The sequence below is a fragment of the Ornithorhynchus anatinus genome, chromosome 21 (assembly GCF_004115215.2).
Source record: "Ornithorhynchus anatinus isolate Pmale09 chromosome 21, mOrnAna1.pri.v4, whole genome shotgun sequence".
NCBI lineage: Eukaryota > Metazoa > Chordata > Mammalia > Monotremata > Ornithorhynchidae > Ornithorhynchus > Ornithorhynchus anatinus.
Window position 1 is genome coordinate 1186674 of NC_041748.1, and position 24451 is coordinate 1211124.

Here is a 24451-nt window from a genome sequence, read left to right on the forward strand (position 1 = left end):
AAGTCCCCCTTCCCCACCGACACCAGGTCTGGCCATCTCCAGATCTGCCCCCGCGCAGGACAGGTCTCACCCTCCTAAAGGCCTCCCCCAACTCCGTCACCCCAGGCCCGGCCACCCCCAGACCTGCCCCTCCAGATTTGACCAGACCTGCCCCGCTCAAGCCCCCCTTCCCTCCCCACCAGATCTGGCCACCTCCAGATCTGCCCCCGCACAGGCCTGCCTTCTTAAAGGTCTCCCCTCGCCCCAGGTCTGGCCACCCCCAGATCTGGCCACCCCCAGGTTTGACCAGACCTGCCCCACCCAAGTCCCCCTTTCCCCGCCGACCAGGTCTGGCCACCTCCAGATCTGCCCCCGCGCAGGACAGGTCTACCCTCTTAAAGGCCTCCCCTAACTCCGGGTCTGGTCAGCCGGAGTTACCCCACGATTTGACCAGACCTGCCCCGCCCAAGCCCCCTTCCCGCCCCACCAGATCTGGCCACCTCCAGATCTGCCCCCGCACGGGTCTGCCCTCTTAAAGGTCTCCCCCAACTCCGGGTCCGGTCAGCCCGGGCCTGGCCACCCCCGGATTTGACCAGCCGCGGATCTGCCCCGCCCAGGCCCTCTCTTCCCCCCCAACACCAGGTCTGGCCACCTCCAGATCTGCCCCCCCACGGGTCTGCCCTCTTAAAGGCCTCCCCCAACTCCAGGTCTGGTCACCCCAGGCCTGGCCACCCCCAGATCTGGCCACCCCCAGGCATTAGCTAATGGACAGGGAATGTCTCTGGGCTGCGAGAGCTCTGGGGACGGGGGAGGGAGGGAGTAGGGGCGGGGGTGGGGGGGCACACCCAGGCCGGAAACGACCGAGTCTGATGTCAGGGGGAAGATCTGGGGTTTTGAACCGGGAAGGAAGGAGGGAGAGGGAGGGGTGGAGGAGGCCGGAGAAGGACGCATATTCATAAATGCTGCGGACGGGCGTTTCTGAGCGCCGGAGATGGCCGGATGTTGGAAACTAGTCGGGGAAGACTTGGTGGAGGAGGAGAAGGAGGTGAGTTTTCAGGAGGGATCTGAAAGTGGGGAGAGCGGCTGCCAGTCTGCTGCGGGGAGGGAGGGCGTTCCAAGGGAGCGGGAGAGTCCAGGGCCACTTAATAATAATATTATTAGCGGTAGTGATGATAGTAACGACTCTAGCATTCGTTAAACCCTTACTACGCGCCAGGCGCCGTCCTGGGACGGATACACGCCAATGGGGTGGGACACGGTCCCTGGCCCACGTGGGGCTCCCAGCCCTCATGCCCGCTGGAGGGATGAGGCGACCGAGGCCCGGAGAAGTGACGGGACTTGCCCGAGGTCACCCAGCAGACAAGCGGCAGAGGCGGGATGGGAACCTCCGTCCTTCCGACCTCCAGAGCCGCGCTCCAACCATTAGACCCCCGCTGATTCAGGCGGTTGCCTTGGGCGGAGAGAGGGTCGGGGGTCTCAGCGGCCTAGTAGAAAGAGCCCGGCCCTGGCGTTCAGTGGACCCGGTTCTCATCCCGGCCCCGGCCCTCACCCGCCGCGTGAGCTTGGGCGACGCTCATCGTTCCTCCGCGCCTCGGTTTCCGCACCGGTAAAACGGGGATTCGATCCCCGTTCTCCCTCCCCTTAGGCCGCCGGCCCCGGGTGGGACGGGGACGGTGTAAGCGCGTTGCGGGCGGGGAACGTTGTCCGTTTACTGCTGTATCGTCCTCTCCCCAGCACTTAGCACAGCGGTTCACGCAGAGTGAGCGCTCAAAAAATACGATCGAATGAAGGAATGAGTGTTCAGCACGGGGCTTGGCACACGATAAGCGCTTCGCGAATACCACGGTCATGATGACAGCGATCAGGAGAGCAGAAGGGGGAGGTCTTGGTCCACCCTGAGACAGACCGGGTGCCCGGCCTGGATAAGTTTGGAGAGGTTTATCCAGTCATTCGAGCGTATTTATTGAGCGCTTACCGTGTGCAGAGCTCCGTACTAAGCGCTTGGAAAGTCCGGTTCGGCAACAGATACCCAACGACGGTCTAGCAGGGGGAGACAGCAAAACAAAACAAGTTGACAGGCGTCACTAGCCCTTCGCTGCCAGAATAACAGCGTGGACTAGTGGAAAGAGCCTCAGGGCCGGGTATCAGATGACCTGGGTTCTAATCCCGACTCTACCACCCGCCGGCTGTGCGGCCGGGTGTCATTTTTCTGTGCCTCAGTTTCCCCCTCTAATAAATGGGAGTGCAATACCTCTTCGCTCCCTTAGCCTGTGAGTCCCAGGGGCCGTGTGCGACTTTGATTAGCTCGTATCGCCTGCAGGGCTTGGTACATAGTAATCAATCGATCATAGCTATCGCGCGCTTACTGGGTGCAGGCCATTCATTCAGCCGTATTTCTGGAGCGCTTACTGTGTGCAGAGCACTGTGCCGAGCGCTTGGAACGTACAATTCGGCAACAGATAGAGACCATCCCTGCCCAAACAACGGGCTCAGAGTCTAAAAGGGGGAGACAGACAACAGAACAAGAAGTCAGGCGTCAATACCATCAAGTCAGGCATCGATACTCTGCTAAGCGCTTGGGAGAGGCCGACACGATGATAAAAAAGACACGTTTGCAGCCCACCGTGAGCTTGCGGTCTGGGGGGGGGGATGGACATTAACATAAATTAAGGATCTGAACATGAGCGGTGCGGGGCTGGGAGGGGGGGGGATGAAGAAAGGGAGCCGGTCGGGGCGACGCGGAAGGGCGGGGGTGAAGAGGAAAGGAGGGCGCGGGCAGGGAAGGCCTCTTGGAGGAGGAGGTGGGCCTTCCATAAGGCTTTGAAGGGGGGGAGGGTCATCGTCCGTAAGAGGCGAGGAGGGAGGGCGGTCCAGGCCAGAGGCCGGACGCGGGTGAGAGCTCGGCGGCCGCGAGAGAGACGAGATCCAGGTACGGCGACTAGGGTTAGACGAGCAAAGTGGACGTTTTGGACATTTGGACATTTGGTGTTCGCCCCACCCTCAGTCCCGAGCCACTTATGTACACATCTACAAATCAATTGTTTCTCTTCATCTCCGTCTCCCCGCCCTAGAATGACAGCTCATTTTGGGCAGGGAACCTGACTACCAACTCCGATGTACTGGACTCCCCCAAGCGCTCAGCACGGTCCCCTGCACTCAGTGAGCGCTCGATAAATAATAATAATGTTGGTATTTGTTAAGCGCTTACTATGTGCCGAGCACTGTTCTAAGCGCCGGGGGAGACACAGGGGAATCGGGTCGTCCCCCGTGGGGCTCACGGTCTTAATCCCCATTTTACAGAAGAGGTCACGGAGGCACCGAGAAGTGACTCGCCCAGAGTCACACGGCTGACAAATGGCCGAGCCGGGATTTGAACCCACGACCTCTGACTCCAAAGCCCGTGCTCTTTCCACTGAGCCACACGCCCATCGATGGATTAACGAATACCACTGAAAACGAGAGAGAGAGCAGGCTTTGCCAGACCAGACAAACGGACCTCCTGGTCACAGACGACAGATCCCCGCCCCCGGTCGGATTTTCCCCGGGCCCGTCCCCTCCCCAGACGGAGAGGTTATATATTTTTTTTCTCTCCAGCCCTAATTATTCCATCCAGACGATTATCCCTAACTAGCTTTGATGGTTTGGAATCAAGGCCTCGACACAAAGGAGGACTTGTTAGGAAGAGCACGTGCCCCTTCTGAAACCACGCTCTCCGGTCACGGGCCGCCCGATCCGAAATACCGCGGGCTTATCGTAGCGCGTGCCCCCTCCGACGGTCGCTTCAGGCTGACCCCCTCCGATCCCCCCCCCAGCCCCGGACGCCCCCCCCACACCTAGACGCCCCCTCCCAGCCCCCAGGTGAAAGGGTGGTAGCCAGGTGGCCCTTGGACCCACTTGAACTCTGCCCTCGGGGCAGGGGAAGACCCTTTCCCATAGCCTCTGCTGCCCCTCTCTGCTCCTCTCTCCCCCCCTCTAGACTGTCAGCTCGTTGTGGGGTGGGAATGTGTCTGTTCTGCTGCTCTACCGGGCTCTCCCAAACGCTTAGTCCAGTGCTCTGCACCCGGGAAGCGCTCGATAGATACCATACCGTGGCCCGACTGACATTCGTCCCCTGTGGGGGCTTTGCTCTGTCCCGGTTTGGGACGTGGGGGGCGCGGGACGGATGGAGGTGGGCGGCATTAATAATAATCACGTCGGCATTGGTTAAGCGCTTACTATGTGCAGAGCACCGCTGTAAGCGCTGGGGGAGATACGGGGTCATCAGGCTGTCCCACGGGAGGCTCACGGTCTTCATCCCCCTATGACAGATGAGGGAACTGAGGCCCAGAGAAGTTCATGTGGGTGTGTGGGTCTGTGCAGGGTGGGGATGTGCACGCGTGGGCAGCTTGTGTGGGTGTACGTGGGGTGATGAGCTCGTGTGTACGCGTGTGTAGGGGGCGGGTATGCATGGGCATGTGGGCATTTGTGGGTGCGCACAGGGGTGTCTGCATGTGTGTCTGCTCACGGGGGCGTGTTCGGGTGTGCGGGGGGGATGGTCGGCCTACGTGGGCGTGCAGGGTGTGATGTGCGTGCGGAGTGTGTGAACGACGGAAGAGGCAGAGACAAGTGCCTGCCTTGGGTCCTCACACCCTCCCCTCCTCCCCCGCCTCCTCCTCCTCCCCCATCTTCCTCCCCCCGACCCAGCATCTCCGCTTTCCGTCCGCCCCCGGCTGGGACCCCGGCTCTAGCCCCGTGGGAGGGGAGAGGCGAGGAGGGGCTGTGGACGCCCTCTGGCCCGCTGCCCGGACGGAGACCGTGGGCGGCTCTGCGCTCCCCGCGTCCGGCTGAAACGGCGGGGCCGTTCTTGGGGGCCGGGGGACATCATCGCACCGTCCTCTCGCGGGCCGGGCCCTGCCCCCTGACCTCTGCCCCCCGCCCTCCCTCGCCCCTGCCCCCGGTGAGTCGGAACAAGTGCCCCACCCGAATCCTGGGCAGCTGACAGAGGTGGGGATGACGGGGAGTGGGCTGGGGGGGGTGGGGTGGGAGGCAGCCCCCGGGTGACCGCAGGCCCCTCAGTCCTGCAGGGTGAGGCCTGGGGGGCGGGACCGGGCCGGACTGGAGCCGGACTGGGCTGGATTGGGGCCCGCCTGGTCTGGATTGGAGCAGGGACTGGGCTGACCCGGTCCGGAGCAGAGGCTGGACTGGGCCGGACCGGGCCGGACCGGACTGGGATTTCGCTGCCCTGAAATAACAACATGAAAAGTCAGGTCCGGGCTGAGTTTCATCCCGGTACCACAGTCAGGTCCCACAATCCCAGAGAGAAAAGAAGGTGGGCCCGGCGCCCACCCTCCGTCACCCCCCAGGTTCCGCCAGCCGGGGGGCGAAGGGTCGGTTGAACCCGCCGCCCTCCCGCTCTGGAGGGAGTCCGCCTCCCGTGGGGCCCGGGGAACGACGATTCCGCGTGGGCGCTGCCCACCCCCTTCCGGGACCCGCACGGCCCAACCCCGCCCGCCTCGCCCTCCTCTCCGCGACCGCGGACCCCCCCCCCCCGACCGCCCGGCCTCGACCCTACGCCTCCCCGGGCCCCGGCGCCCCCTTCCCGGACCGCGTGGGGCTCGACCCCCGGCCTGGGCCCGACCCGTCCGCCTCCGTTTCCCTCCCGCCGGGGGATCCTCCGGGCCTGACCGTGCCCCGCGCCCACGGAAGGCGGGGAGGTGGGGTCGCGGCCTTCCCCTGCCCGGGGAGGCCCGTCCGTTGGAAGGGTCTGGAAAGGCGGCCTTAGCCGTGGTGGTGAACGCTTCTCCCTTTGACTGCCAAGTGGGGTTTGTGTTTGGTGGCCATGGCAACGCCCGGGCCCTATTTTCATGCTAACGTGCGTGGCTGCAGTTTCTATATATAAACGGGCGCTCGGCTCCGCCGATTCGCGGAAGCCACGGGGACGGGTTCCCGGGATCCAGATCTCTGGCGACGACCAGGCCGGCGGCCCCCCTCCTCCCGTCCCCCCCACGGGCGTGGGCACGGCGAGGGTGCAGCTCTGAGGTCAGTGACAGGTGGGAAACCTGAGGGGCGTGGGAGGCCCGGCCCCGGGCCCCCTGCGTGGTCCCCCTTGGCCGGACTCAAGAGCCGGGCATCTTGGGTGGTCACCCTGGACCGTGCCCGGACGCCCGGGACCGGGGCGAGGGCCCGGCCGATGCCCGCATCCGCAGCGGCCCGAGCTCTCCGCCCACACGGCCCACGGTCCCGCCAACGCTCCGGACGGGTCGCCGGTGGCCCTCCGTTGGGTGCGGCCTGGGCGAGTGCCCCGGGCGGGGGGGCTCTCTCTCCGCCGGTGCCCACCGCGTACCCGTAATCTCACCGCGCGTGTGCCAGGGGAGTGGCCGGGGTCTCTCTCTGCGTCAGTGCCCACCGCATACCCGCGATCCCTCGCTGCGAGCGCGCCAGGCGAGCGGCCGGGGCCGCCCTCTGCGACGGCGCCCGCCGCGTACCCGTGATCTCTCACCGCGTGCGCGTGTCAGTCGGGTGTCCGGCATCTCTCCTCCCGCGTGCGTCCGCCGGGTGATCGATCGATCGGCGGTACTGGTGGAGCACTCTGTGCGGAGGGCTGTGTTATCCCTTTCCGTGCGTGGGCCGGGCGTGTGCTCTGACTGCGTGTGCACCCACGGTGGACCCATGATCCCTCTCTGGGTGCGCCGACGTGTACTCTAGGAACTTGGCTGCGTGTGGGCCAGCCGTGTGCCGCACCGTCATTCCAGGACGGGGATCTCTACCACGCTGGGGAACGGCCCGGGAGGTCGGTCGATCGATAATCGATCGATCGGTCAATCGGTGGCATCGACTGATCGAGAAGCAGCCCCGCCCTGTGGCTAGAGCGCGTGGCCTGGGACTCCGAAGGACCCGGGTGCTAATCCGGGCTCCGCCGCTCACCTGCCGAGTGACCTTGGGCAAGTCCTTTCACTTCCCCGGGCCTCCGTTCCCTCGTCTGTAAAATGGGGAAGAAAACCAGGGACTGGGTTCGACCCGATTAGCTTGGATCTACCCCAGCGCTTAGTACAGTGTCTGACACATAGTAAGTGCTTAACAAAGACCGCCGTAGTAAGCTCTGGACCTCAGTTCCCTCACCTGTAAAATGGGGATTAAGACCAGGAGCCCCATGTGAGCTAGGGACTGTGTCCAACCCGATTAGCTTGGATCTACCTCAGCGCTTAATACAGTGCCCGGCACATAGTAAGCGCTTAACAAAGACCATAAAATAAAAAAAATAACATTTTACAGTGGGGGAAACTGAAACCCAGAACTGAGGAGGTGCTGGCTGCCATTCAAGGTCGGTGGCGGACTCAAGATCAGAACCCAAGAATCCTGCCTCGCCACGGTCCCCTGTGTGCCCTTGTGGGCACATAATAATCATAATGTTGGTATCTGTTAAGCGCTTACTATGTGCCAAGCACCGTTCTAAGCGCTGGGTAGATCCAAGGTCATCAGGTTGGCCCACGTGGGGCTGGCGGTTTTAATCCCCGTTTTCCAGATGAGGTCACGGAGGCCCAGAGAAGTGAAGTGACTTGCCCCAAGTCACACAGCTGATAGGGGGCGGAGTCGGGATTAGAACCCACGACCTCTGACTCCCAAGCCCGGGCTCTCGCCACTGAGCCACGCTGCTTCTCGTGGCGCACCTCCCTCCCGCCGGACACCCTGCCCTCCTGGCTCCCTACCACCATGACGGGCCGGACCTTTCTCTTTCCCGGACCAAACCTTTCCGGTTTTCCGGTGGGCAATGCCAGCGTGACCCAGAGAAGGGGCTGGGGTCGACGCGGCCGGTATATTCTCGGCTCGGACTCTCCCCAGCGTTTAGTACAGTGCGCTTCACGCAGTAAGAAAATAAATACCATTGAATAATGGACTGAATGTCCCAAAAACCCGCAGACCGCCACGAACCACGGCCTGGTGGAAAGAGCCCGGGACTGGGAGTCAGAGGTCCCGGGTTCCAATCCTGCCTCTGCCGCTTGTCTGCTGTGCGACCTTGGGCGAGTCACTTCACTCAGCACTTAGGACAGTGCCTCAGTGCTTAGGTCAGGGTCCGGCACATAGTCAGCGCTTAACACCTACCGAAATTATGATCCTCTGGGCCTCAGTTACGTCATCGTTCATCAGGATTCGATACCCGTTGTCCCTCCTACTGGGGCGGCGTGTGGGACCTGACAAGCTGGCATCGACCCCAGCGCTTAGAACAGTGTAGAAGCAGCGTGGCCTTGTGGATGGAGACCGGGCCCGCGGGTCAGAGGCCCTGGGTTCTGATCCCGGCTCCGCCACTTGTCTGCTGTGCGGGCAAGTCAGTTCATTTCTCTGTGCCTCAGTTACCTCGTGTGGAAAATGGGGATGAAGACCGTGAGCCTCACGTCGGAAGGGGACAGCGTCCAACCTGACGAGCTTGTCTCTACCCCAGCGCTTAGTACGGTCAGGCGTACGATCTGTCACCTTATTCCGATCGGATTATGGCATCAGCCTCCTCTCGGATCTCCCACCCTCCCGTCTCTCCCCGCTCCAGTCTATCCTTCCTTCCGCCGCCTGGATTCTCTTCCTGCAGAAAGGCTGTGGGCCTGTCACTCTTCTCCTCAAAAACCTCCAGCGGTTGCCTATCGACCTTCGCGTCAAACAAGAGCGCCTCACTCCGGGCTTCCAAGCCGTCCATCCCCCCCTCCCACCTCCCCTCCCTCCCCTCCTCCTCCGGCCCGGCCCGCACGCTCCGCTCCTCCGCCGCCGCTCACCTCCTCGCCGTCCCCCGTCGGCGCCCGGCCCCCCCCCCGTCGACCCCCGGCCCGCGTCCCCCCGCCGTCCCGGGACGCCGTCCCTCCTCACCTCCGCCAAACTCCCTCTCTTCCCCCCTTCCGAGCCCTCCCGAGAGGTCCCCTCCTCCGGGAGGCCTTCCCGGATCGAGCCCTCCCTTTCCCTCCGCTCCCCATTCCCCTCCCCGCACCGCTTGTGCCTATTTGTCCAGATTATTTATTACTCTCTTTTATTAATGATGTGGTTATATCTATGATTCTCTGGATCTATTCCGATGGTATTGATGCCTGACTCCTTGTTTTGCTGTCTCCCCGTTTTGAGACTGCGAGCCCGTTGTCGGGCAGGGATGGTCTCTCTCTGTTGCCGAAATGTACATTCCGAGCACTCAGCACGGTGCTGTGCACACAGTAAGCGCTCAATAAATGCGATCGAATGAATGAATGGAGTGCCTGGCACATAGTAAGCGCTTTAGAAATACCACAGACAGATAAAAGGAAACATTGGGAGCCCCACGTTGAGGCAGGGACCGTGTCCAACCCGATTTGCTTGTATCCACCCCAGTGCTTAGTACAGTGCCCTGCACACGGTAAGCGCTTAACGAATACCACAATTATTAACAGATATCTCCGTTATCATTATTATCGTTTGACTCATTGTACGCCCCTGTCATGACAACCTTTCCCGTCTGAACGGGGAAGACTCCCCCAGCCCCGTTGCGGAAAAGGAGGGGCCCCCCCCCCAGACGTTTATGACGGCATTTTGGGGCCCTTCCGGAAGAAGGGTCAAAGGTCAGCTCGTGACAACTCTTCAGGCAGCTCATTCTTCTCCACAGAATCCTAATAAATAATCGATTAATAACTGTGGTCCTTCTTATGCACTTACACTGTGCCGAGCACTGTACTGAGGGCTAGGAGAGGTCTGAGGGAATCTGGGTGGACACAGCCCTTGTCTGACTCAGGGCTCCAGGCTAAGTAGGAGGGAGAACAGGGATCGAATCAGAGGTCGTGGGTTCTAATCCCCACTCCGCCGCTTAGCAGCTGGGTGACGTCACTTCACTTCTCTGTGCCTCAGTTACCTCCTCTGTAAAATGGGGATTAACTGTGAGCCTCCCGTGGGACGACCCGATGACCCCGTATCTCCCCCATCGCTTAGAACGGGGCCCTGCACATAGTAAGCGCTTAACAGATACCGACATTATTATTATTGTCAGCTGGGTGACCTTGGGCTAGTCACTTCACTTCTCTGGGCCTCAGTTCCCTCATCTGGAAAATGGGGGTGAAGGCTGAGAGCCCTTCATGGGGCAACCTGATGACTTTGTATCTCCCCCAGAGCTTTAGAACGGTGCTTGGCACATAATAAGCGCTGAACAAATACCAACATTATCACTGTTATAATTTGACTGAGGAGGTACCTGAGGCCCAGAGAAGTGACGTGACTCACCCAGGTTCATTCAATAGTATTTATTTATTTATTGAGCGCTTACTATGTGCAGAGCACTGTACTAAGCGCTTGGGATGAACAAGTCGGCAACAGATAGCGACAGTCCCTGCCGTTTGACGGGCTTACGGTCTAATCGGGGGAGACGGACAGACGAGAACGATGGCACTAAACAGAGTCAAGGGGAAGAACCCAGGTTCCCACGGCAGGCACGCAGCGGAGCTGGGATTAGAACCCACGTCTCCCGAGAGCCAGGCTGGGGCTCTTTCAGTGCGGCCTAGTGGGTAGAGCCCGGGCCTGGGAGTCGGAGGACCTGGGTCCTCACCCTGGCTCCGCCGCTCGTCTGCTGGGGGACCTCGGGCAAGTCACTTCACTTATGAGAAGCAGTGTGGCTCAGTGGAAAGAACCCGAGCTTGGGAGTCAGAGGTCAGGGGTTCGACTCCCGGGCTCTGCCACTTGTCATCTGTGTGACTGTGGGCGAGTCGCTTCACTTCTCTGTGCCTCAGTTCCCTCATCTGTAGAATGGGGATGAGCCTCACGAGGGACCACCTGATGACCCCGTATCTCCCCCAGCGCTTAAAACAGTGCTCTGCCCATAGTAAACGCTTAACAAATACCAACTCGCAGACGGACCGTGGGCCCGGGGGGGGTCCTCAAGCTTGGAATGGTGGGCCTGGGGGCCGGAGAGGGCCTTCCGTGGGCGGAATTCGGGGGGATCCCACGGGGCATTGCCGCAGCGGGGCGACGGGGAAGGGAGGCAGCTGATAAGGGGACTCTGGGGCGGTGGGGGAGGGAAGCAGTGCGGCCTAGTGGGCAGCGCCCGGGCCTGGGAGGCAGAAGGACCTGGCTTCTCATCCCGGCTCCTCCCCCCGTCTGCCGTGTGGCCTTGAGCAAATCTCTTCACTTCTCTGGGCCTCGGTTCCCTCCTCTGTAAAATGGAGATTAAGAGTGCCAGCCCCACGTGGGACAGGGACCGCGTCCATCCCGATTAACCTGTGCCCACCCCAGCTCTTAGAACAGTGCTTGGCACAGAATAATTTATTTTTTTATCCATCTATCATAATGAGCATCAATTTATTGCCTTTGTTCTTGTCTGCCCGTAACCCCCGATTAGACCGTAAGCCCGTCAAAGGGCAGGGACGGTCTCTATCTGTTACCGATTTGCACATTCCAAGCGCTTAGTCCAGTGCTCTGCACATAGTAAGTGCTCAATAAATACTACTGAATGAATGAATGAATAATAAGCGCTAAGCAAGTACCATCATCATTATTATTATTATTATGGGGGAATTTTTAGACACTGGGGTGTCCTGAGAGGACAGGAGGAAGGACAGGATGTTAGAAGTTATCAGAGGACAGTCCTGAAGACTGGCAGCTCGCCGTGGGCAGGGAACGTGTCTGTTTATTGTTGTACTCTCTGAGGTGCCCTAGTACAGTGCTCTGCACACAGTAAGCGCTCAATAAGTACGATCGAATGAATGACATTCCCAGCAGGCCCGGCCGGGCCAGACCGGGGCCGGGCCGGGGAGGCCGTTTTGGGGAGGGTGGACAAAGCCATCCCTGTGTGTGGGTACCCGTGGGGGCGAGGCCGCCGGTCAGCGGGACAGACCCAGCCATTGTGTGAGGTGCCCTGGCCCGCCGCCCCCTCCCCCGCCGCCCCCCTCCGAGCCAGCGGGGAAGGGAAACGGCTCCCCGGGGGCTCTGCCCATCTGGAAAGTCCAGAATGAGCTGTTTGATTTCTCAACGAGGGGCCACCGGGCCCCGGGGGGGAGCGGGAGGAGGGGGAGACGCCGCCCGCCCCGTCCCTTCGGGGAGGAAGTTGCGTCCACCGGGCCGCAGGGCGTGGCCGGCCACGGGGGTCGGAGCGCTGACCCTCTCCGGCCGGGGCCCCCGGGGTGGGAAGAGGACCCCGGTGTCCAGGCCGGGCACCGGACTCCGGATGGTAAGAGGGGAGACCGGCGGGATCGTGCTGGGGCCTTAGGGGCCTCGAGACCCGATCTCCCCGCCTCGACGTGCGGCCCGAGTTCGGGGGGAGAGAGGGAGGCAGGCTAGGCCAGGACCTCACTTGGGACACGGTCTTCCTCGGGTCGACCGCACTGGCTACTCTGGGACAGGGTGTCCTTTCATTTGATTTGATTTTTAATGGTATTTGTTAAGCGCTTACTATGTGCCAGGCACTGTTCTAAGCGCTGGGGTGGAGACAAGATAATCAGGTTGGACACAGTCCATGTCCCACGTGATCCGGGGAAGCGGTCCTTGGGCTTGGAACAGCGGGCAGGAGAGGAGGGTCTCCCACAGGCTGGATCTGGGGGGCTCAGAGGGGTGACGGGGAGGAGAGGCAGTTGAGTCTGGGACGGTGGGGAGGAAAGGGTCTTGGAGACTGGGGTGTCTCAAAGAGTTAATAATAATAATAGTAATAATGTTGGTATTAAACTCTTACTATGGGCAAAGCACTGTTTTAAGCGCAGGGGGGATACAAGGTGATCAGCCTCATGGGGCTCAGGGTCTTCATCCCCATTTTACAGAGGAGGTAACTGAGGCCCAGAGACGTGAAGTGACTCGCCCAAAGTCACTTAACACAAAGGGATGGAGTAGAGCAGCGTGGCCTAGCGGGTAGAACCCAGGCCCGAGAGTCAGAAGGTCATCGGTTCTCAACCCAGCCCCGCCACGTGCCGGCTGTGTGACCTTGAGCAAGTCGCTTCACTTCTCTGGGCCTCAGTTTGCTCATCTATAAAATAGGGATGAAGACCGTGAGCCCCGCGTGGGACAACCCGATGACTTGGTAGCTCCCCCAGCGCTTCGAACGGTGCCTGGGACACAGTAAGCGCGCCAAGTCCCGTTCTAGGCACTGGGGTAGATACCAGGTCTTCGGGTTGTCCCGCGGGGGGCTCACAGTCTTCACCCCCCATTTTCCAGATGAGGCCACTGAGGCCCAGAGAAGGGGAGTGGCTTGCCCAAGGTCAGAGAGCGGACAAGCGGCGGAGCCGGGATTAGACCCCACGTCCTCTGACTCCCGAGCCCGCGCTCTTTCCGCCAAGCCACGCCGCTTCTAGTCTCAAGCTCTTTGCGGGCAGGGAATGTTTGCTGTTGTGTCGGACTCTCCCGAGTGCTTAGTACAGCGCTCCGCGCACAGCGAGTGCTCAATAGGTTCGTTTGAATGAATGAATGAATACTAAGCGCCGGGGTAGATCCGAGCTAATCGGGTTGGACACAGTAAGGGGCTCCCAGTCTCAATCCCCAATTTCCCGATGAAGGAACTGAGTCACCGTGACTGGCCCGGGGTCCCGCGGCGGACAAGCGGAATTAGAACCCAAGTCCTTCTGACTCCCCGGCCCGGGCTCTACCCACTAGGCCGTGCTGCTGCTTCTTATCCCTCCCCGCGTCTCCTTCCCTCTCTGTCTCTCTCCCCCGCCTGTCCCTCGCCCCTTCTCCCTCCCGCCCCCTCGGCGAGCTTCCCGGGAGGATTCCGGAGTCCTCCTCGTCCCGAGTCGCTAGGAAGTGCGAGGGAGGCAGGCGTGGGAGCGACCGGAGCCCCAGGCTGGCAGAGCTGCCCGGCTGGAGGAGGCGGGTGGAGGGGTGCCAGGGGGAGGGGTGGCCCTGGGAGCTGGGAAACCCCCCGCTTTCCCATCCTTCCTCCCTCTTCCCCCCCCCACTCCCCGCGTTCCTCCGCCTCCCGCCCCGGGAAGGCCAGAGACCTTGGGCAAGTCACTTCGCCTCTCTGGGCCTCCGTTCCCTCATCTGGAAAATGGGGTCGAAGACTGGGAGCTCCATGTGGGACGGGGACTGGGTCCGACCCGATGAACTTGGAACAGTGCTCGGCGCCTAGTAAGCGCTGAACAAGTTCCATAATCCTCCCCCCACCCCCCTGCCCCTCTGCTGTTTGGCAAGGGCCCTGCTTTTGGCCCCTTCCCTTGCGACCCCCTCTCCTAGCGTGGCCTAGTGGCTAGAGCCCAGGGCTGGGAGTCACGAGGTCATGGGTTCTAATCCCGCCTCCGCCCCTTCTCTGCTGTGCCCCCTTGGCGATGTCCCTTCACTTCTCTGGGCCTCAGTCACCCCATCTGTAAAGCGGGGATTGAGGCTGTGAGCCCCACACGGGGACCGCGTCCAACTCGATTTGCTGGCATCCACCCTGGCGATTAGTACAGTGCCCGGCACATAGTAAGCACTTAGCAAATACCGTCATTATTATCAACATCATCTCCCCCATCCCGTTCCCACGGCCACGGTGACCAGCTTGAGCCAGCTCGGGCCGGTGGAGGGGAGGGGGAGACGTCCCCAGGCCCGGGCCAGGCGGCAGAAAGTCAGTCGGTGGAATTTAGTGAGCGCTTCCTGTGTGCCGAACACTGTACTAAGCGCCTGGGAGGGGACGATACAACAATAAACAGACGCATTCGCTGCCCACAACGAGCTGACAGCCCGGAGACGCGTTTACAGCCTGCACCCTCCCCATCCCCACCAACGCCCTCGCGCTCGACCGCAGCGCCGTCCTAAGAATCTATAATCACTGCGGTATTTGTGAGGCGCTTACTATGTGCCAGGCACCGTATAAAGCATCCTCTCCTTCCACACCACCACTCCCGCCGCTTCGTCATCACCCTCCACTCCTCGCTGTCTGTCAACTCCCGTACTGTTTATCACTAAACCCCGCGGTCCTCCCTTCAAGATCATTCCATCGTTATTATTATTATCGGGTTGTGGCAACCCCAGTGCTCAGAACAGCGCTTGGCAATTAGTAAGCGCTTAACAAAAACCGTCGTCATTATTAAAAATAATAATAACGTTGGTATTTGTTAAGCGCTTACTATGTGCAGGGCACTGTTCCAAGCGCTGGGGGAGATACAGGGTAATCAAGTTGTCCCACATGAGGCTCACGTTTTACATTTGACAGATGAGGTAACTGAGGCCCAGAGAAGTAAAGCGACTGGGCCACAGTCACACAGCTGCCAAGGGGCAGAGCCAGGATTCGAACCCATGACTTCTGATTCCCAAGCCCGGGCTCTTTCCACTGAGCCACACTGCTTCTCTTGAGCCACGCTATTATTGAAGGGCGCCTCACCTCCTGGCGAGACTAGGCCATGTCCCCCCCTCATCTCGCTGTGGGCAGGGGATGCGTCTACTGACTCTGTTAAAATGGATTCTCCCGAGCGCTTAGAACAGTGCTCTGCACGCAGTGAGTGCTCGATAAATAGCATCGATAGACTGACTACCCTCTCGGCCGCCGCCCTGGCCTCTTGGGCTCCGGCCTTTCTCGCCTTCAGTCAGCCTTACGGGCCGCTCTTTATCCTAAAACCCCGTGAATACCACATCTCCCCTCCTCAAAAGCCTCCAATAACTGCCGATTTCCTTCCGCTTTTCTTTTTTTATCGCTATCTGTTAAGCGCTCACTACGTCCCAGGCACCGTACTAAGAGCTGGGGCAGATACCAGCTAATCACTGAACCTCTCTGTGCCTCAGTTACCTCATCTGTCAAATGGGGATTAACTGTGAGCCTCACGAGGGACGACCTGATTACCTTGTATCTCCCCCAGCGCTTAGAACAGTGCTCTGCACAGAGTAAGCGCTTAACAAATACCAAAATTAAATTAATTAAGCGGGTTGGACACAGTCCGTGTCCCGCCCGGAGCTCACCATCTTAATCCCGCCTTCACGGTTGAGGAGACTGAGGCCCAGAGAAGTGAACGGTCTTGCCCTAGAACACGGCAGACCAGCGGCCGAGCCGCCATTAGAACTCGGGTCCTCTGACTTCCAAGCCCGGCTTCTTTCCACCGGGCCACGCTGCTTCTCTGCCTCCAGCAGAAACTCCCACTGGCGTCCAGGCTTTTTCTGGAAGCCAGCTGGCTCTTAGGAATCTGGTCCCCTCTCCCACCGCATCCCAGCTCGCACTCTCTGCTCCTCCCGACATTTCTTTTGACACCTGCTCTCAGCTTTCCCGCCTCCGACCGGCCCGGAACGCCTTCCCCCTCAACGTCCGCATCAGTCCCCCCGCCCCGGCTGTGCCTCGTGGGTTAGGTCCGTCTACTGACTCCATTTATTTAGTCATTTTCTGTGAATTTGGGCTATTTCCGGTTGTATGTGCCTTCTCTCTCGCTCCCTTTACAGACTTCCTGTCTTCCCTCCCGAGGGTAGGGACCAGGCTCTCCCCTTTAATTCTACGCTCTCCCGCGTCTGGGGCGGTAGTCCGGTGCCCCGGGGAGTTAGGTGACCCACTGCCAAAGGGGCACGTGGAGCCATAATAATAATAAATAATAAATAATAGAGAAGCAGCGTGGCTCAGTGGAAAGAGCACGGGCTTTGGAGTCAGGGGTCATGAGTTCAAATCCCAGCTCTGCTACTTGTCAGCTGTGTGACTGTGGGCAAGTCACTTCACTTCTCTGTGCCTCAGTTCCCTCATCTGTAAAATGGGGATGAAGACTGTGAGCCCCACGTAGGACAACCTGATTCCCCTGTGTCTACCCCAGCGCTTAGAACAGTGCTCTGCACATAGTAAGCGCTTAACAAATACCAACATTATTATTATTATTATTAAACGTTGGTGTCTGTTAAGCGCTTACTATGTGCCGAGCACCGTTCCAAGCACCGGGGTGGATCCGGGGTCATCAAGTTGTCCCACGTGAGACTCACGGTCTTAATCGCCATTTAACCGATGAGGGAACTGAGGCATCGGGAAGCGAAACCACTTGCCCAGGGTCACACGGCTGACAGGTGGCGGGGCCGGGATTCGAACCCATGACCTCGGCCTCCCAAGCCTGCGCTCTCTCCACTTCTCTATCCATCCACACTCCCTCACCCGACAGGGTCCCCGTCTGAGGCAGACGAGACCGGCCGCTCCCCCCAGGCCTCGCTCCCCCACGGGTGGGCTGGGGACGCCCCACGAAGGCTGGGGGAGGGGGTTACGGGTAGGACACCCCGGAGGGCGGCTTTTTAAAAAAAAAATGGCATTTGTTACTCTGCGCCAGGCACCGGTCTGAGCAGTCGGGTAGATACGAAGTAATTAGGTTGGACACGGTCCCTGGCCCACGTGGGGCTCACCGTCTTCATCCCCATTTTCCAGATGAGGGAACTGAGGCCCGGAGAAGCGAAGTGATTGTCCCAAGGCGAGGGGTGGAGTCGGATTTAGAACCCAGGCCCCGGCTCTATCCACTAGGCCACGCTGCTTCTCTGGGGGGAGGGGAAAGGCGAGGCTGGGGACTAATGTCTATTATAGAGGTAATTACGGTGGCATTCGTTTAGCGCTTACTACATGCTAAGCCCTGGGGTGGATTCAGGATAATCAGGTCGGACACGGTCCCCGTCCCACGTAGAGATCGTGGTCCGAGAGGGAGGGAGAACAGGTATCGTGTCACCACGGTGCAGAGAAGTGAAATGACTCACCCAGGGTCACAGGGCAGGCCCGCGGCAGAGCCGGGATGAGAACCCCGCTTTCCCCACCCCCTCCGCCCCCCAGTCCCGTGCTCTCCCCCCAATAGGCCCCGCTGCTTGTAAAACCGCCGGTGACGGTATTTCTAAAGCGCTCGCTCTGCCGGGGACTGTACTGAGCGCTAGAGTAGAGGTAAGAAAACCAGGTCCGACGCGGATCCCGTTCAACGCGGGCCCGGAGTCCAAAGGCTCTGTCCGGGAGACCGCGCCGCTTCTCTAGGAGAGGGGACGGGCGTGGCTTTGTACCAACGTCCGTCAGCGTGGTAATCACGTCGGTATTCGTCAGGCGCTTCCGACGGGCTGAGCCTTGGGGTGGAAGTGAGGCCCGGGGAAATGGAGTGACTCACCCAAGGTCACACGGCAGGCACGTGGGGATGGGGGAGGAGAAAGGCGGGGAGGAGTGGTTTCTGGGGGCGGTGGCGGGCCAGGTGCCCGTCTCGGGCGTGGTGCGTTCGAGGCGTTGACCGTCGTGTCCCTCTCTCCGTCTCTCTCTGCGTCCGTCCGACGGCCGACCGGTCGGCGGTCCCCCCCCGGCAGCATCCCGACGGCGCGGCGACCCGCGAGGCCGCGGCCCCGGCCCCGCTGCCGCCCGGCTGGCAGACCTACCTGTCTCCCCAGGGACATCGCTACTATGTCAACCCCGCCACCAACGGTAAGCGCCGGAGGACCCCCGGGTCCCACCTCAGGCCGCCCGGTGGGTGGGCGGGGGTCCAGGAGGGTCCGGGGGTGTCGGTGCCCAGCGCGGGGGGGGGGGGGGTCTCGCGTCCGCTTCTCGTGGCTGGTTGCTGCAGCTTTTCGCCGCGGCCAAGCCGGGGTCGGTCTTCCCCGACGCCCCCGTAGGTACCTTTAAAAAAAGGAGGTATCCGTTAAGCGCTCGCTCTGTGTCAAACACTGTTCTGAGCGCTGGGGTCGATACTTAACTTCTCTGTGCCTCAGTGACCTCGTCTGTAAAATGGGGATTGACTGTGAGCCCCACGTGGGACAACCTGATCCCCTGTGTCCACCCCAGCGCTCAGAACAGTGCTCGGCACATAGTAAGCGCTTAACCAATACCAACGTTATCATTATTATTACCAGTTAATAAGGTTGGACGACGCTCCTGCTTTAGGGATATTTACATCCAACATTCTGAGCTGGGTCCCTTACTAGGACTAATATTATTCCTACTATTACTATTATTGCTACTGCCACTAATACTTGTAGTATTTCTTAATGATAATTGTAGTTTTTCTTAAGCAGTCACACTGTAATGATATTGCTTGTTAAGCTCTTACTACACGCCAGGCACTGGGGTGGATGCGAGCAAATTGGGTTGACCCAACCCGTGTCCCCCGTGGGGCTCTCGGTCTCCATCCCCATTTTCCAGAGGAGGTAACTGAGGCCCAGCGAAGTGAAGGGACCCACCCAAGGTCACCCAGCAGACAAGTGGCGGATGGGAAGCGCTCAATAACCGACCGACTGATGTTCCCTGTCCTCGGGTGCCGATCGGCCGATCCGGGTGCAAATTAACCCGTCCGTCGATCGAAGGAGAAGCAGCGAGGTCTAGTGGATAGAGCCCAGGTCTGCAAGTCAGAAGGATCCGGGTTCTAATCGCTGCTCCGCCACTTGTCTGCTGTGTGATCTTGGGCAAGTCGTTTCGCCTCTCTGGGCCTCAGTTCCCTCATCTGGAAAATGGGGATGAAGACTGTGAACCCCACGTGGGACACGGACTGTGTCCCACCAGATCGGCTTGTAGCTTCCCCAGCGCTCAGTACAGTGCCTGGCACAGAGTAAGCACTTAATACCATAGAAAAATAATCAAAGGACGATCCTCGTCGAGCCTCTCCGGAGCACAAACGCTCGATTAAAGCGCTCGGGAAAGTACAGCCGAAACAAGACTCCAGCGTTCCCTGGACGAAGGGGTTTCCACTGGACGGGGGAAGACAGGCAGACCGCTTAATCGGTCGTATTTATTGAGCGCTTACTCTACGCAGAGCTGTGTTCTTGGAAGAGGACAGTAAAACAGAAGTTGTAGAGACGCTCCCTGCCCACGACGAGCTGACGGTCTAGAAGAGGAGAGGGAGATTCATAAAAATAAATACATGACAGAGCTGGACATAAGGGCTGTGGGGCTGAGGGCGGGGTGAATAAAGGGTGCAAATCCAGCTGCGGGGATGACGCGAAAAGGAGACGGAGAAGAGGAAATGAGGGCTTAGTCGGGGAAGGCCTCTTGGAGGAGATGGGATTTTCACGAGGCTCCGAAGATGGAGAGAGGGATCGTCTGTAGGATCTGAAGAGGGAGGGCCTTCCGGGCCAGAGGCGGGACGTGGGCGAGAGGTCGGCGACGACGGACGAGATCGAGATACGGTAAGAAGGTTGGCGCTAGAGGTGCGGAACGTGCGGGCCGGGCTGGAGGAGGAGAGCGGCGAGGTGAGGTCGGAGGGGGCGGGGGGGGGGCGAGGGCTTGAAAGCCCACGGCGACGAGTTTCGGTCTGATGCGGGGGTGGACGGCCAACGGCTGGAGGGGCTCGGGAAGTGGAGAAACGTGAACCGAACGTTTCCGTGGGAGGACGATCTGGGCAGAGGGAAGTAGCAACTGGAGGGGGAGAGACAGGAGGCGGGGAGGTCAGCGAGGAGGCGGATGCGGGAATCGAAGTGGGACGGGAGAAGCGCGTGGATGAAGTCGGTAGCGGTTCGCCTGGAGAGGAAAGGGCGGATTTTAGCCACGTCGTGAAGGTGGAACCGCCGGGATGCAGTGATGGATGTGGGTTGGATGAGAGAGCGGGGCCGAGGAGGATGGGAGACGTCCCTCTGTGAGAGAGGATGGAGGTGCCGTCTACGGTGATGGGAAAAGCCGGTGCTTTATGGAAACCTAACCGGCTCAACCCCACTTCGTTTCAGTTCAGTCGTATTTATTGAGCACTTACTCTGTGCAGAGCGCCGTACTGAGCGCTTGGCAGAGGACAATAAACGGACACATTCCCCGTCCACAACAAGCCGACGGTCTAGAGGGGAGAGGGCCTTAAAGCCGCCGAAGGTGAGGAGTTTTTGTCTGATGCGGAGGTAGACGGGCAACCGCTGGAGGGTCCTGAGGGAAACCCGGCCCGAACGAATCTGTAGAAAAACGATGCGGGCTGGAGAGGGAATTCCGGACTGGAGTGGGGAGAGACAGGAGGCAGGGAGGTCGGCGAGGAGGCTGATACAGTCATCAAGGCAGGAGAGGAGAAGTGCTTGGACTCCGGGTCCCCCCCCCGATCCCTCGGGACAAGCCACGGAGCAGGGAGTGCGGGGGGAAAGGTGGCAGGAAGGGGAAGGGGAGTCTACCACAGCCAGGTGAGGCCTTGGCCGAGGATGCCTGGCACATAGTAAAGCCCTTACCAGATGCCATCGTCTTTATTCTGCCGGCAGGAAAGGGGACGGGGGAGGCTAGGGGGAGTCCGGGGGGTGGGCGGGGATCCGGCCTCCGGGGGAGGGGCCGGGCGGGGACGACTGGGTTTCGGGGAAGTTCGGGGACCAGGCCCAGCCGGTCGTGCGGCGGGGCACGAGATCCGCCGGAGTTTCCGGGCTGGTTTCGCCAGCTGCTTCCGGGCCCCGGCTCCTCACCCGCTCCCTCGCCCGTTTCCTTCCTCACGAGCCCTATGCGGCTCCCCCGCCTCCGACCCCTCCCTCAGCCTCTCCCCTGGCCTCGATTCCCCCCTGCGCCAAGTCAACAGCTCCCGGCACCCAGTTTGGTTTTTTTTTTACGGTATTTAAGCGCTCACTATATACTAAACCCCGGGGTAGATCCAACCTCATAATAATAATTATGGCATCTGTTAAGCCCGTACTCTGTGCCGGGCTGAGGCGGACACAAGCAAATGGTGTTGGATGCAGTCCCCGACCCGCGTGGGGCTCACGGTCTCGATCCCCATTTTACGGATGAGGGAACGGAGGCACAGAGAAGAGAGGTGACTTGGCCAAGGTCCCGCAGCAGGCAAGTGGCGGAGCCGGGATGAGAACCCGGGTCCTTCTGATTCCTAGGCCTGAGCTCTATCCACTAGGCCGTGCCGCTTCCACCCCCTTAAAGGCCTCTTAGAAGCCCATCTCCTCCAGGAGGCCTTCCTGCTTTTTTTATATTTAAGTGCTTACTATGTGTCAAAACTGTCCTAAGCGCTGGGGTAACTACAAGTTAATCAGGTTGGACACAGTCCCTGTCCTGGATGGGGCTCCCGGTTTAGATAGGAGGGAGAACGTGTACTTAATCGCTATTTTACAGTTGAGGACGCCGAGGCACAGTCGAGGAAACAGACGGAAGTGAAGTGACTTATCCAAGACAACACAGCAGGCAACTGGCTGGCTGACTCCCAGCCCCGCGCCCTTTCCATTAGGCCGCGCTGCTTCCCCCGAATAATTCACCTCGTCTCAGTCTGGACCACCCTGCACCCACCCTCAAAACCTGTGGATCCGATCCCTCTCTTCGGGGAATCTGGAAACTTAGATCCAGAGGGATTGGTACTGAAGCAGCGCGGCTCAGTGGAAAGAGCCCGGGCTTCGGAGTCAGAGGTCACGGGTTCGACTGCCGGCTCTGCCACTTGTCAGCTGTGGGACCGAGCAAGTCACTTCTCTGTGCCTCAGTGACCTCGTCTGTAAAATGGGGATTAACTGTGAGCCTCACGCGGGACGACCTGATTCCCCTGGTTCTCCCCCAGCGCTTAGAACAGTGCTCTGCACATAGTAAGCGCTTCACAGATACCACCATTGTTATGGTGCGGTGCTGGAGGGAGAGTCAGGGACGGAGAGGGGAGAGTCAGTGTCCCGCCCTGGGACACTGGGAGAGAATTAGGAATGGAGAGGGGAGAGTCAACGGATGCTCCTTCTCCCACCATGGGGGAAGGGGCGGAAAAAGGGGCGATCGACCGGGAGGGAGACTTAGCTTCCGGCTCCTCTGATGCTGCGGTGCCTGGGAGGAAGCCCCCCGACTTTGCTTGGATGTTCCAAGCCCCATTTTGGGGCCCCTGCCCTCAGAACCCCTATGCTTCCGGCCACGTCCCGCCTGGAATTACTCTTCCCCCTCCTCAAAGCCTTACTGAGGGCCCACCTCCTCCAAGAGGCCTTCCCTGACTGCGCCCTCCTTTCCCCTTCTCCCGCTCCCCTCTGCGTCGCTCCCTTTCTTCATCGCCCCCCCCCCCCGCCCCGGGCCCCATCTCCACATCCCTCATTTATTTATTTCTATTCATGTCCATCTCCCCCCCCCCAGGCCGTCAGCTCCTTGTGGGCAGTGGCTGTTCATTGTTATATCGTCCTCTCCCAGCTGCTCAGCACAGCGCTCCGCACGCGAGTAAGCGCTCGATAAATACGAGGGACGGATCGAAAGCCCCGCCGGCCCAGCTGCTGGACTCACTTCCTCCGAGAGGGCCCGCAGCTGAGGCCTGCACTTCCCCGGGAGGGAGGAGCCGCGCCCCGACTCTGCCCTCCGCGGTTCCCGGATCCCCGCTCCGCACCCCAAAACTCCCCACTCCCGCCCTTCCCCTCTCCTCCCTTCTGTCTGCGTTCGCCGATCCGTCTTTTCTACAGCTCCGCCCCGGCCGGGTCGCGTCTGGACTACTATGCCCATTGCTCCACCCTGTCCTTGTGATGAGGGTATTTGTTAAGCGCTTACTACGTGCAGAGCACCGTTCCAAGCGCTGGGGCAGAGACAGGGTAATCAGGTTGTCCCACGTGAGGCTCACAGTCTTCATCCCCATTTTACAGCCGAGGGAACTGAGGCACAGAGGAAGGGAAGTGACTCGCCCACAGTCACGCAGCTGACAAGCGGCGGAGCCGGGATTCGAACCCATGACCTAGGACCCCCCCAGCCCGTGCTCTTTCCACCGAGCCGCGCTGCTTCTCCTGCACCTGGAGGTCCCCCCTACTTCCCAGCCTGGGGAGAGGCGCACGGTGGGAGGAGGGAGAAGGGAGGAAGGGAGAAGCCCCCTCCCCTCGCATCCCTCCAGACCGTCGGCTCGTTGGGGGCAGGGAACAATTCAGTCCATCGGTCAGTCCGTCGTATTTACTGAGCGCTTCCTGTGTGCGGAACACTGTACTAAGCGCTTGGGAGAGGACACTACAACAATATGACAGAGATATCGTCTTGCCCACAACGAGCCGAAGGTCTCGAGAGGGAGACGGACTGGAATAGAAATCAATAAAATGAGGGACGTGGACACGTGAGAAGCAGCGTGGCTAAGTGGAAAGAGGCCGGGCTTGGGAGTCAGAGGTCATGGGTTCGAATCCCGGCTCTGCCAACCTGTCAGCTGGGTGACTGCGGGCAAGTTCTTGTCTGTCCGTCTCCCCCGATGAGACCGTAAGCCCGTCAAACGGCGGGGACCGTCTCCACCTGTTGCCGACTGGTTCATTCCAAGCGCTTAGTACAGTGCTCTGCACATAGTAAGCGCTCAATAAATACTATTGAATGAATGAATGAATGAACTTCTCTGTGCCTCAGTTCCCTCATCTGTAAAATGGGGATTAAGACTGTGAGCCTCACGTGGGACAATCTGATGACCCTGTATCTCCCCCAGCGCTTAGAACAGCGCTCTGCACATAGTAAACGCTTAACAAATACCAACATTATTACTAAGGGTTTGGGGCCGGGACCGGGGAGGGAGGAAGGGAACGACTCGGGCCGACGCAGAAGGGAGGGGGAGAAGAGGAAAGGGGGACGCAGTCAGGGAGGACCAACTCCGTTTCACGAGACTCTCCCAAGCGCTTAGTACAGTGCCGTGCACCCAGTAAGCGCTCAATAAATACGACTGACCCGTCGACTGAGCCCATCTTGCCCCGGCCTCCCCGGACCTGGAGCCCCCAGGAGAGAGAACCGGTTTCGAATCCCCATTTTACAGATGAGGAGACTGAGGGCCAGAGA

The 24451-nt window shown here is 60.0% G+C and overlaps 2 protein-coding genes across 4 annotated transcripts in view; both read left to right on the forward strand.

Annotated features, from left to right (window-relative positions):
* LOC100083622 (myosin-2-like) overlaps positions 1-391 on the forward strand; it is a 28188-nt gene extending 27797 nt beyond the window's left edge. Inside the window, exon 33 of the mRNA XM_029049552.1 lies at positions 248-391. Coding sequence (XP_028905385.1) covers positions 248-391 — 144 coding nt within the window. The remainder of the gene's footprint in view (positions 1-247) is intronic.
* A 500-nt stretch (positions 392-891) lies between these two features.
* The window catches only part of GAS7 (growth arrest specific 7), a 39086-nt gene continuing 15526 nt past the window's right edge, over positions 892-24451 (forward strand). Inside the window, exons 1-2 of one of the 3 annotated variants that reach the window (XM_029049241.2) lie at positions 892-1024; positions 18127-18241. In XM_029049241.2, the coding sequence (XP_028905074.1) occupies positions 971-1024; positions 18127-18241 (169 nt within the window). In that variant the 5' untranslated portion in view covers positions 892-970. Of the gene's footprint in view, positions 1025-12009; positions 12116-18126; positions 18242-24451 lie in introns of those variants that run through there. The other 2 variants (XM_029049242.1, XM_029049243.2) reach the window with 2 other exon arrangements.